Here is a 13,940-nt window from a genome sequence, read left to right as displayed (position 1 = left end):
CAGCAACTGCAACATTCTTCAAAATGAAAATCTTCGTTTGTTTTTAACATAAAAAAAAAATGGAACACCATGAGGGTGAGTGAATGATGACAGGAATTTCATTTTTACCTAAAGTGATTTAATACACGTTCCCCTACATACTTTTATTATTAGCATTAAAAATGTTAAGTGTGCATTATATTTTAGTGACAGTTAACCAGTACATTTTATAACAGAATCTATTGTATTTTTTGTGGACTGCTAAGAAAGAATGTGCCATTAAGTTTTTAATTTCTACTGCCATTTTAGAGAGCAAGTGTGCAGTGCATCTTTGACTTGGAGAGCAAATGTTTTGGCATGCAGGCTACCTCATGGTGTACAGAATAGTTCCGTTCTGCATGATGCGGAACAGCTTGTTGGGAGTGGTCATGTTGTGCGAAATCGAACGTTTGCCATTTCGGAAGAAAGTGTCCGGTGTCCAGATCTTGCTGACCATTAGGTTGTTGAGACGCAGGATCTCAATGGGGCCCTCAAATTTCAGCCGGTCATCTATCCATGTTTGCCGAAAAAACACATCCATTGTGTATTCCTAAGAAATTGTTTAAGGGTTTCATAAGATATACACACAACTGCAGGTTTAACTCAAAACAAATCAGATTTTCATGTGCAGAGCATGTGAGAAAAAGCAGAACCACATATACAAATAGCAACCCACAATACTTTTTTATGAGTGAACACATCAACAAAGTGTCATCGGGTATGTATCTGATTCAGACTGGTATACATTCACTCTGGAATGGTATTTTTATCTTTTTCTCCCCCGCTAATCTTGGCAGAGACTTATCTATACTGTCTTTCGGATTGTCACAGTGGATCACAAGGCGAGCGAGGTGGCTTTGGACATTGTAGAAAAATAGTGTAGTGTGTAAGAGTGGAAAGAAAGCTGAGCCGGGACCCTCACTGTCAGGGATTGTCAACCAGATTAAAATGCCTAAGCTGCTATAATGACATCCTGCCCAAATGTCAGAATAATGAAGCCAGGGCCGACATGACTGGAGGCAGTGGGCATAGAAAACATGCAATTACGGTGGATTTATGTTTGTATGCATGTTTGCATGTATCATATATGTAATTGCTTTACTCACATACCATTTCCACATCAGAAACAGGACCAAAGCTGGTGACAAAGATGTCCGTTTTAACCTCTGTGACAGGTCCTGCAGTTTACATTTTAAATAAATAAATAATACAATTGAATTAGTTTTAAAAAAAGGGGAAAAAAATGTTTATTCATTACACATATTTTAAACAAAATAAACTTGCAAAGAAATAAGGCAGTTTCTGATGAAATCTCACACGTAAAGTCTACAGTGAAATCTAATTTCTGTGGAAATTGGATTAAACTCCCTAAAGTAAGACTTTAATATGTAAAGTGATTCCAGCACTTGCCTACCTCCAAATCCAGGTCGGAGTCTGTTGTCATATCCATCTAATAATCTGTCCAAAATGCGGGTAATGTTATCCAAATATATCCTTGTCTCGGGTGGTGGATTTGCAAACACCTGTCCAACACTGTAAACAGAGTCAAAACTTTAGTTTCATTTTCACACACGAACAAGCAAAGCATAAAAACAAACACGCATGCAAAGTCCGATAAAAGCACTTTTCTAATTACCAAGACAGGAAAAAACATGTGCGTATCCAAGCCATGCTTTGCGCGCGCTCTCTATCCAAGTGTCCCCTTGTCAAGTAGTGTTAGTTGCACGTCCCATAATTTATGTGTGCGAAAGGAGCTGGTGCGGTCGCGAGGCTCGTGTGCGTAAATCCTGAAGCTTTTATGCGTGAAGTCTTGCTGGAGTTCCTCAGTGGGGTTGCGCTTCTTCTGACTCACTCTGATGGAAAACTAAAGTGCTTTCAAAGAGGCGGAGTAGATGGAACCAAAGGACTTTGACAATGATCGAATAAAGCATTATGAGAGATTAGAGGACAACGAGAGTTTTGTCAGGGAATTATCCAAAGATTTGGGAAAAGCGCAACGTTCTGCTGTTTGACTTTGCTTATTGGTCGGCGTGCTATTTTCACCGTTTAAACTCACAAACTTTAATCATTAGTTAATGTACATTCAAATACTGAGCATTTCATCAAACTTTAATCAATGCATCTTTATATGCATAGTTAAATTTGCAGCTACTGATATTTTTAGGCATTACATAACATTCGCCAATTAATTATTAATTATTTATGAGCGTTGTTTTTAAGCATTACCAAAAGCATGTTGCTTAAGTATAGCCAAACATCTATTTAAGAACAAAATGATCCATTTTAAAGTTTTTAACATCAAAATAGCTTCTAGTTTACATATTGTGACAGTTTATATTGCATGGCTGTCCTACAGTTAAGGTGAGAATGTAGCCTATAATATTAAGAAGAAATATATAGTCGTTATTATTTTTTGCTGACTTTGTCATATTGTTACAGAAGACACAATTGCATTCTCAAACAGTGAATTCATTCAGGTCACTTACCAGTCAAAACATGTTCATAAAGAACTGTGTATAAGGCAAAATGTTATGTATGCTGAGATAAAAGTTTATGCACTGGCAAAAAAATGCACAACAGTTTTAGTTGAAATATGGGTGTTTTTATGAGCCATGCTGTTTCCACGTTTGCTTATTTTTGTTTTGTGATTATTTGATACAAAATCACTGATGCAATAAAATTGAATGCCCAGTATTTTTAGCAATGTAATGCTATGGTGATAAAATGGCTCTCTCCATGCTGATACAGTCTTTTTCACTCACTCAGAATTGATGGGATCACATCTGCAGCAGGATGGAGCTTATTCAAATGATGCTGTTTGAATCTTCTTGGCATAGCCTGTACCACTCTCAATGTAACAACACTGGGCCATTATCCTAATCCACAGTCATAAGGTTTTAATGCATCAAGCCAACATACATCATTTGATTTATCTCAAATTTGATGGCCTATTCAGTGTACATTGTCAGGGAATGACAATTACTTGCTGATGTGGGATCAGCAGGGTTTAAAACTCTGACCCTGGATAAGAGAAGTTGCCACAGGTCACTTCATCCAGTTGTTGTCCACTCCATGAAATAAGCCCAAATATGATAATGGTGGAGCTTTTAGAAAACATAATGATGGCAGAGGAGGTTTTTGATATGAGCGTTGAACAATGAGATTGCTGGAATGTGAAATACCAACAGAGACAGGCCTGTTGAGCACTGGAGCATAGCGAGAACTGGGAGGCAAAAACCAAGCGGAGCGGGTCACTGGAGCATGAACGGGGGTAAAGGTGTGCCAACAGACATGGATCCTGTGCTTCTGGTCACAATAACACTACACCCAAGCAAATGTTCTTTGTTTGGTCTGTATGGGACTCTGTAAACAACTGTGTAGCAGTTGGCCCTTACAGAAGAGGAAAATATGAACACGGGACTGACGACCAACTGTTACTTTAATGTTATGCAGACTCACCTTGTATGTCAAATCCACAAAATCAACTATGGCGAGTCAGATTTGTGAATACAGAATTCCTTTTGCCCATGGTCATTTAGGAGAGCTTTTTGCCTTTTTATTATATACTTAACATTAAAATATCAGGTTGATACATCCTTTCCAAATCAGATTAACCCCAAACAGAAACAGCGTTTCTAAACTAGAGGCTTATCACATTTCAACACAACATTAAAAAAAATATTCACTGTTAATTGAAATTCACACATTCAATTAACATTTCACTGTTAATGTTCACTGGTTATTTTTATCACAGATTTTTTTCCTCTATTACAGCTATCACGAATCACACTTAACCCCATTAGTTTCTGTGCATGTGTGTGTGTTTGGGAGTGTTTATGTGTATGCACTGGTTTGACTTGATATTTAATAAATATATAATTTTGTGTGCATTGTAGCATCAAGGAATCAGTGTGTGTGTGTGTGTGTGTGTGTGTGTGTATGCAGTGGATAAACCTGTTGACTGTCTCTATAAGCCAATGAAAAACTAAATGGCAAAATCAATTTATAATCTAAACTTTAATGTTCGTAAGACATTATCACCATCATTTATAGCACTGCATTTTAGCTCTGAAATGCTTGCAGAGATTTCACAACCTCTTGTCATGAGGTTCCCACTGCTATCTTTCAAGACCTGATGTCATTTTATTAGACAAAAAACAAACAAAATAATCAAAAAACAAAAACAAAATCATCAAAAATATTAATCACTTGAATGTATTGATATTATACCATGAACATAAATTAGTATATAAAAGGCAGGGTGGAGTATTATTGTTTTCTTTTAATGAGCATGCTATATAATTGTATATAATATGATGAATAAACTCAGGTGTTGATTTTGCCCAAAATAGCTGTTAGGTGCCACATTTTTACACACACAAATTTGTCAAGCATAGGGAAAACAAATAGAATCAAAATTCCCAGAAATATTTGAGCCGTTTCTCACTGCACTGTGTGAAATAGAGACTGAATGTCAGCTCAAAACGCCTTACCAAAAAGGATATTCATGATAATGAAAACATAGATGGAGTTAATCAACACCCCAAAGCTTGACAGACATTATTACCTCTTCATGGAGTCGACATTTTATTCCATAACGTTACACAGTTTTCCATATCTATGGTTTTGATGCTGTTTTATGTCTGACGGTTGTGTTAGATTACATGTGGAAGCATCGGTTGTTTTGGTTTCTTCTTCACTTGTGTTTTGGAAATTCTGCACAGATGATGTACAATAGCGCACCTAATGTATAACAATGAAAACACAGATTCTCAGAGCACAAGTAGAGCTCAAATATAGTTACACTTTTTGAGAGTATAAGTCAAGTATACTTACAGTTTTTTTCAGTCGCTAACAAGCGTTTGTCCAAAGAGTTGTCACATTTTCAAAACTCTAAACACAATTAGCACAGCATCGGTCTTTTATGGCCATACCATTCACACATTTCATGTCGTTTTCACCCAGTATGCAGTCAGTGAACACATTTCCACAATGCTTACATTTTCTTAACAGACAAGCTATACCTCCCAACAAAATTATGGATTGTTTTTGTAGTTTTTACGAATGTTAACACACAACATCCCACAATAGCAAAAACAATATTCCAAACCTTAGATACAGTACAAACACCTCTGCTTCTGCAATGATATCAGTTCAAAAACAATATCAATATCAAAAATATATCTCAGCTGATAATAAACAAACAATTGAATAATTGACACACAGCTGATTTATGTTGGGTAAATTGGGCCAACCACAGCAGATTCCAGTCTGGCTTAGACTCAGAGGCAGTAATTTTTTTCTATTACATTCACACTTATACAGTAAAATGAGGACTTTGAGGAGTGATGTTTTGGAAACAGGGTTGGGGTCAATTCAGGAATGAACTCAACAATTCCAATTCAAAGAAGGAAATGGAATTGGAATGGAATTAGAATTGGAATTCAACAACAATTACAGGAAACAGAGTTGGAATTGAATTGGAATTACAAGAAGTGGAATTCAATTCAGGGAAATTCCACTGAATTCCATTTATTGCTGTTTCTGAGCATCTATTTGTGATTGCATTTAGAGACATACATTTGAACTTTATTTATGATGCTTTACAAATACCAAGTAATGTATGAAATAGAGTTGATCAAATGCAAGTAAATAAAAAATTAATTGAATGACAGTGGTGTTTCTGTATGTACTGTACATTCAATATATGATTACCACATAATATATGTCTCAACTCACAAAAAAAATTAGTCATGTTCATTCATGTATTTCATTCACTTTTTATTGCATCGAATTATCATAATTTCCTGAAATTTGGCATGTGAAATGATCATGCTTAACCAACTAAACATACAGTACTCTGTATTTATTTTATAGGTTTGTAGTTTATGTGATTTACAATATTTAATGTACTAGAAAATAGCAACTCAAGTGGAATTTAATGGAATTTATTTGATTTCAATTCAGTTTCCTGACATTCCAATTCCAAATCCAATTCCATTCCAAGAAGTGAATTGGAATTTCAGAATGCTCTTGTGTGTTTCATGGATATTTTGTTCACTGTAATCAAGACTGTAAAACTTTTTCTGTTCTATCATACCTGTCAGGGTTGTGTGCAGGACGAGACGAGACGAGAGACAAGATTAACAATTAACAATATATTTTATATAATACTTCAAGAAGAACAATGCAGGAACAGGCAGGAACAATTACACACACTACATCCAACGTTAAAGACCGACAAAAGACTAAACTCAAAGACAGACTTATAAAGGCAAACTAATTATCAAACACAGGTGACACAGATGACTAATGATTACAAGGACAGGTGTAACAGATGACGGTGACGGGGGCTAAACCAAATGACAACAGAATGGCAGGGGGAGACAATGGGTGAAACCAATGACAGACAGAACTGTGACATCACGCCCCCCTCCGGAAAGGCGCGTCCTCGCGCCGTGGAAAAAATGAGAGGGGCGGAAAAACAGAGTCCATGAGGGAGGAGGCTTTGGCGGAGGACGGCACCCCTGGAGGGGGAGAACAAACAAAGTCAACAGAGTCCAGGGGGGCGACGAAGGTGGGAGGAGCCAGGGAGGAAACAGGAGGGACCTGGAGCAGGAGGAACTGACCCAGACCACAGCCATGATGACGGCCCACGGTGGAGCCGACGGAGGGAGGAGCCATGGTGGAGGAAGGCGTGCCGACTCCATGGGGCCGACCGACAGAGGCGGAGCAGATGGCGGAGGAGCCCGAGGCGGAGACGGAGAGCCGATGATCCGGGGTGACGCCGAGGATCCGGAGGGCCAAGGTGGAATAGGCTCTGGCGGCCGAGGCGGAGGCGGAGTTCCGGAGATCCGCGGCGGAGCCGGAGCGACAGAGGATGGAGGCTGTGCCTGCAGGAAGGAGGAGTCCCTAGGAGCCGGAGGGACGGCGTGATGAGGCACAGCCGGAGGAGCAGAGTCCGGAGGAGACGATGGGGTGACGACAGACCAGGGCGGAGCCGGAAAGACGGTGGAGCCCGGTGGAGCTGGTGGATCGACGGGCGACGGTGGAGAGGAGGGCGTCGAGAGCCGTGGTGGAACCGCGGGGTCGAAGGGCCGAGGCGGAGTCCTGGACTCGGAGGCTGGAGGCGGAGCTGAGGGATCCTCCAGCCGAGACGCCGATGGAAGCTGGCAGCCCCGCGGCGAGCCCACTGCACAGGTGTTGGGCTGAGGATGAGCTGAGGGGCTGTCAGGGGACAGCGGTGACCCAGGCATGGGTGTGGATGACAGAGGGTGGGCGGGTGGGAATTCTGGGCTGATAGGGAAGTCAGGACAGACGGATATTTCAGATGAGAAGTCAATGAGGTCCCCAGAATGGTCCTCAAGCTCACCCCCAGTGGTGGTGCAGTGGGCAGGGCTCTCTGTTGCCCTCTCTTGCTCCACGTCATACTCCACCGTCGCGTATGTTGCAGTCGGCTCTCGCACCTGGTCCGATGGGTCCGGCTCTGGCTCTGTCGCTCTTGGCTCGGGCTCTCCATCGTCGGTGGGCTCGGGCTGCAACTCCGCTTGTCGGGGTGATGTTGGGCTGGGTTCTGGGTCTGGAGTGGGGCTGGTGTCATCCTTCGCGGTCAACGAAGCTCTGCTGGACACCAGCACCCACTCGATGTAACGGGCGAGGCTCTCTCGAGGACCCTCCCCGGACAGCTGCGCTTTAGTGGCGATGTTAAGTCCTGCACGGAAGAACGTGCACAGGCAGCGGTCCGGGTAATGCGTCATCGGCGCGAGGTACATAAAGTCACTTATGTGGTCCTCGAGAGAGCGGTTCCCCTGCTCCAGCAGGATGATGCAGACGGCAGGGATATCCATAAAGGAAAAAAGATTAAATAAAACAAACACTGATTCAAAAAACGGAAAAGAAACGCAGGGGAAGACGCCGTGAACTGTTTTGGGTCGGTCTTTCTGTCAGGGTTGTGTGCAGGACGAGACGAGACGAGAGACAAGATTAACAATTAACAATATATTTTATATAATACTTCAAGAAGAACAATGCAGGAACAGGCAGGATCAGGCAGGAACAATTACACACACTACATCCAACGTTAAAGACCGACAAAAGACTAAACTCAAAGACAGACTTATAAAGGCAAACTAATTATCAAACACAGGTGACACAGATGACTAATGATTACAAGGACAGGTGTAACAGATGACGGTGACGGGGGCTAAACCAAATGACAACAGAATGGCAGGGGGAGACAATGGGTGAAACCAATGACAGACAGAACTGTGACATCACCGTGTTTCTACTGTACCTCCTGTAATAAACAGAAAAAGAAACATATTTGCTTTTTACTGGAATGCTTTTGAATGTGAACATTACTGTACATGTGGACATACAGTTCCCAACCAAGAAATTTAGTGTCAAAACGGTGGATTGCATATTTTGCATGCAAATACCTGTAAAACTGAAACATAAAAAGTCTATGCAGTTTTTGTAATGTCAACAATAGCCAGTATTTTGAAACCTGGTGTACTTTGATTGACTGCATGTACCTTGTGAAGTGAAAACAAATGTTATTCTTTGACAGAATAATTTCATTTTGAGTCAGGTTTCTAGTGTTTTGGTAAAGTTAGTGTGTGCAGAGAAAGATGTGTTCTGTTTTGAAATGAAGAGTTAGTATATATTTAACAAAATGTGTTTTTGAAAAGAAAATTATCCATTTGGCCAATTGTGTTTTGTAGTTGCGAGTCTGTGTTAAGAGTTTAGAAAAAGTATCTGAAGTATGGGTAAGCGCTTGTTAGCGATTGAAAAAAACTGTAAATGTCATTTTAAGTATATTTCTGAGAAGTAGACTGAAAGTATATTCACATAGTTGATATATCACCAAAATTAATGTACAGTGAGTGTTTTATAACAGATGCTTATGCTTATTTATAACAAAGGCGTGTTTTAAAGAAGTTTGTGAGGATCAGTGGTGTTAATGTACATATGGGCATCAGACACATCAAACACTAGCTATGTCCTTCACCCGGTTTTTATATGCATTTTGAAGTATCGCATCAGAAACGAGTTATGGAAATGCAACATTTCGAATACAAATCCCTTAATTTGCAACAATTTTTACGCTCGCTTGAGGGGGATCTTGACTTGTGCGAAAAAGGGTTTGTGAATGCGAATAATAAGAGATGAAAACGCATTTGCCAAATAAATTCCTCCATATGCATCAAAAAATCATGTGACTTTGCACTATGTAGTTAAATTTGCAACTTTGGATGGAAACCCGCCTACTGACACCATCGCTTGTTCGGACAGAGGAACTATTCACTGATGATGTTGAACAACCTTCTGATCGCTTAGTTTTCACACATTCAGAATGTTTTTATTTTACATTTGTATTTTAGTGTGTTTAGTGATTCTGAATGGATCCGTATAGTAGGTTACATGCAGTCCTTTGGAACCTCTCTGTGGTCTTGTTTGGTATGACAGTTTGACATGCTCATTTGTTTAAGTTACTGTATGAGTTACTGTGAGCTTTGCATACTTTTAAGACCTTTCAAGACCTTTTAAGTTGTAAAGAATATCTGCAGTGACATTTTTTGCAAAGTATGTTTGCAAAAAAAGAACAATGTTTAAATCTATATTGAATTTGTTTTGTTAAAAAACAATTACATGGAATTGAAAAGTAAAAACACTAAAATACAAAATACAAAGGTTTTTGTGAATTGATTCGAAGAGGAAGGAGGCCTTGGAGTAAAAAAATTAGAGAACCACAGCGCTTCTCTCATTCTCGTCAAGTCATTCTCTCAAACGGCTTTCGCAATTTAGATTTAGCATCTTTTCAAAAACTTTGATGCCACTTTTTACATGCAAATATAGCCGAAATCACAGCACAATCATTGTCTTCAACTTAAGTGCATTCGATTTTGTCTGATGACGTCTCGACTATAAATCAGGATTTTAAGTGCAGATAAACATAAGGAAGAGCTGGTTGTGTAGCCTTATTGGGCTGTGCTTGAGTCTTTATTTCTTATTAATCTCATTGTCTGACAACAGAAAAATATATCAATGAAAATAATTTTATTGAGAAATTGCCTGTATTAACCCTCTGGGGTCTGAGGGTGTTTTGGGGCCCTGAAGAAGTTTTGACATGCCTTGACAATTGTGCTTTTTTCAGTATGTTAAAAACATATTAATGGCCTAAATCTAAATACATTGTAATCAGCACAAATTGGACTACAAAAATATGTAAGCAGCATGAATGTACATTTTTGAGTTTTTGAGAAAACAACGTTTATGCGTGCATAGTGAAAAACTAAATTTTTGAAGTCACTGAAATAAGGTCATGTAACACATACAGAATATTATATATATATAGCATATGAGCACAGAGAGCAAAATAGAGACAACATGTACAATCATGACGTCATCTTGTGACATTTAGCAACTTTTGAAGCAAACTTTAGCTACTTTCCATTGAAAGAAGTTGGCAACATACTGTAGTTCACAGCTTAACACCACTGAAAGGTAGGTGTTGCCAGGTTTGTGTAATAAAACTAGCCCAGTTGTCTATAGCCCAAAAGTAGCCTGAGCACCATATCTCAAATATCAAAACTCAAAATAGATATTCCCATACCTAAAATATATTGTTTACAGCCACTGTATACCCAATTAACAAATTCATAAACAGTTCTTAGCTTTGTTTCACCAGAACATGAGGTGACATTTCAGCAAGCACAAAAACAGTAATCATTAGTTTTGTAGTTTACTAATTGCCTCTTTAAAAATATTTTAGACATAACACTTATCAATACTTAATTTGTACAATGGATTTCTTTTCAGAGATAAAGACAACTGTGAGACTTCAAAGAATTTGAAACCAACCCCGAGAAGGCCTTTTCTTGTTCAGTGGGTAACAGATTTAATGATCACTATGTGCCAATTTTTATTAACTTTTGTAAAGTTATTCAAGTTTAAAAGAGTTGTTTTCATAACAACAATGGAAGACAACTGCATGCTCCAAGGACATAATGTGGGTATTGTCTTTCCTGCTGATGCACTGACAGTTTTGTTGAATTAAAAAAAATATGTTTTCCTTATTATTGGCCAATGTTATCATTATTGGGCTGCACTGTTTAATTTGTATGATTGGTGAGTGAATTCTAACTTAAACACCACTGATTGGCCATTACATTCAGGAAATCAGCAAACATGATTGGAGCTGGGCCTGAAATCCTTTACCACACCACTCCCTCCATCAGTTTGTTGCTGTGAGCTGAGATGTAAGAGACTGGAACATTGGAATTGTGGAATAATGGCTTATGTTTATTGCATATATTAAAAGCTTTAGTTTGAATTCTGCACTATGCATTTTTTCTAGAACTACTGCTTTTTTTCTATTGTGTATGCGTGGAACATTTCGACTTAGTTTATGTGTGTGATATGAAAAGAATTAATGAAAGAAAGAAGAATAAGAAATATAAAGAAAAAAAAAACTATGTTGTTTTCACCCCATTACACAGCTGCTTTTGTCACATTTATGTTATAACTCAGCTGATGGGTATTGATTTTGATCAAACATAATTAAAGTCAACATGGCCTTGACAAAGACACCAGGTGGCCTCTCTTCTGGTAGTTAATATGGCATTGAAGCTGGCTGATAGTTAGCTGCACTGTCAAGGTTGAAGACATCAATGGTATTGGCATGGACACATGCAATTCTCATTCAAAATTAGGAAGCATCAAAGCATAGGCAGAACACATGGACAGTAGGCAGACGTTGGAAGTAAGCTATGTGAATGCAGTGTGACTGACAGTAGTTTAGAAATGCTCAAGGTGAGGTCAACAAACTCTTTCAAATTCTACCTGAAAGAAAGCCTTATTTTAAAGATGGACAGAATTCCAAATGTTAAAATATTGATGTGCTATCAAATAAGATTCAATGCAAAATGAACATGTGTAGTTATGCATTTTTTTTTATTTGGAGTGCAAAAACATACAACATGGTAAACGCAGAAACAACAACAACAACAACAACAAAAAACTATATCAACAACAAAAACAGCAATGATAATGAAAATGAGCAAAAATGACAATCTGAATAATAATATAATGTATAAGTAGTATTGGCATGTTTAGAAATAACAGAAATAACCATAAATTGAAATAATCGATGATGATAACGATATTGTGTGATGACAGTAACAGTAATATCAATAATAATAATAATAATAATAATAATAATAATAATAATAATAATAACAATACTAAAGATGGTGATGACAATAATATGTTGTGATGATGGTAACAGTAATATCAATAATATTAACAGTAAAAATAATAATAATAATAATAATAATAGTAGTAGTAGTAACAACAATAGTGTAGTTATGCATTTACAAATCTTTCAAGTCTCCCATTGTCATCTCTCAAGTGCACACTTCACATCATTGATCTTTTTTTGGGAAGATTCCACTTAATGTAGATGTCTGAAAAGACCATTATTCTTTAACACAGATTTGTTTTGGTTTAAAATAGTATGAATCCAAATTAAGCACAGTGCATCTGTGACGATTGCTTTCAAGCACATATTTTATTGTACTGCCTCTTAAGCATGGGCTCTTGAGTTTTTCTCTTTTTTTGGTAGATTTATGCAGGTTAAATAAAATATAGCATTTGTATTATTTTTAGGAAAATGAAAATCCTTTCTACCTCTTATCTACTTAATAGCCAATAAAAGCTTTGTGAGTTTCGCAAATAAATGTAGCAGGATCAACTGCAGTTGAGCTATGTTGACTTTTGGCCAGAATACATGCAGGTCAACAATAATCAGTGTCTCCTCCCAGCATCTCAGCCCAAGAAGTTACATCAACTTAACAGGTGCATACTCTGAAAAGAGCTACTTTAACAGATCCCATAAAGAGAATATTTAATCTGGATAAAGCTGCATGTACATACATGAAATTACAGTTGACAGCCGATTACAGTAGATAAGATGCATACTGTGTGGAAACTGTGTAGTAAATAAATAAATAAAAAATGTAGCGGGCCCCTTTGTTACTGTGACCACAGAAAAAGGTTTGTTATATTTTTTGACTACATCTTGGTGGACTAATTCAAACAAATGTCCAATGCAATCAGAAAAAAAAAAAAAAAAAAAATAGCTGATAGGCACCTCTTTGAGGACCCCTAGTACCAGTAGTACTAGGAGAGAACTGCTCATTGCTCCATATAGGGTTTTAACCCATCTAATTATTAAGGTTTATGGACTGGGACCACCATAAAAATGCCTTAGGATCTCTGGATGTAGCAGCAGTGGCTAAAACAAATACAGTCCACAAAAATCCATATAAATCCACTCATAACTATGTTTGGAAACCTTACAATTGATATGAACTACACATCCACTATATACTTATTGAGATAAATTCATATTCTTAATGCCAGTTATTTATAGTACAACAGCTCACACAAATGTAGCTGTCAATATACAAATGAATGCATTATAGTTCAATCTTTTTTCATCATGTTTGAACTCTGTGTTCAGAACATTGTCAAAGTTAGTCTACTGGTGGTTTGGGAAGTGAATAATAAATAGGTGAAATTTAAAAGACAATGTTCTAACTGTGTGCCTTAAATTATGCAAATGAGTATCGCAGGGGGAAGGATGGGCTGTGTGTGCCCCCTCTGATGCCAACAGTCAGTTTCAGAACTGCCAAATTTCAACTGCCTCCTCATCAGAAAGGGATGAAAGTACCCTTTCAAGAGATACTCTTGTCCTGAGTCTCCAGTCCGTCCAGTGAGACAGTAATAGACACATACAGTACGTTTTGAGTTTTAGGTCTGTGAAGGGAGATATATTAACAGACACAACTAAGTTCTGGGTTTCCGTTCTAATCGGTGGGACAGTAACAGACACACTACATTAAGTCTCCAGTCTGTGA

The 13,940-nt window shown here is 38.2% G+C and overlaps 1 protein-coding gene across 1 annotated transcript in view; it reads right to left on the bottom strand.

Annotated features, from left to right (window-relative positions):
* gabra6b (gamma-aminobutyric acid type A receptor subunit alpha6b) overlaps nucleotides 1-1,850 on the bottom strand; it is a 28,641-nt gene extending 26,791 nt beyond the window's left edge. Inside the window, exons 1-4 of the mRNA XM_073824312.1 lie at nucleotides 1,655-1,850; nucleotides 1,433-1,551; nucleotides 1,129-1,196; nucleotides 348-568 (exon numbers count right to left, since the gene is read on the bottom strand). Coding sequence (XP_073680413.1) covers nucleotides 348-568; nucleotides 1,129-1,196; nucleotides 1,433-1,551; nucleotides 1,655-1,689 — 443 coding nt within the window. The 5' untranslated portion in view covers nucleotides 1,690-1,850. The remainder of the gene's footprint in view (nucleotides 1-347; nucleotides 569-1,128; nucleotides 1,197-1,432; nucleotides 1,552-1,654) is intronic.
* Nucleotides 1,851-13,940: the final 12,090 nt, after the last annotated feature.

The sequence above is a fragment of the Garra rufa genome, chromosome 19 (assembly GCF_049309525.1).
Source record: "Garra rufa chromosome 19, GarRuf1.0, whole genome shotgun sequence".
Taxonomy (NCBI): Eukaryota; Metazoa; Chordata; class Actinopteri; order Cypriniformes; family Cyprinidae; genus Garra; species Garra rufa.
The sequence above is the reverse complement of the archived record's forward strand: the minus strand, read 5'-3'. Positions and strand labels throughout refer to the sequence as shown.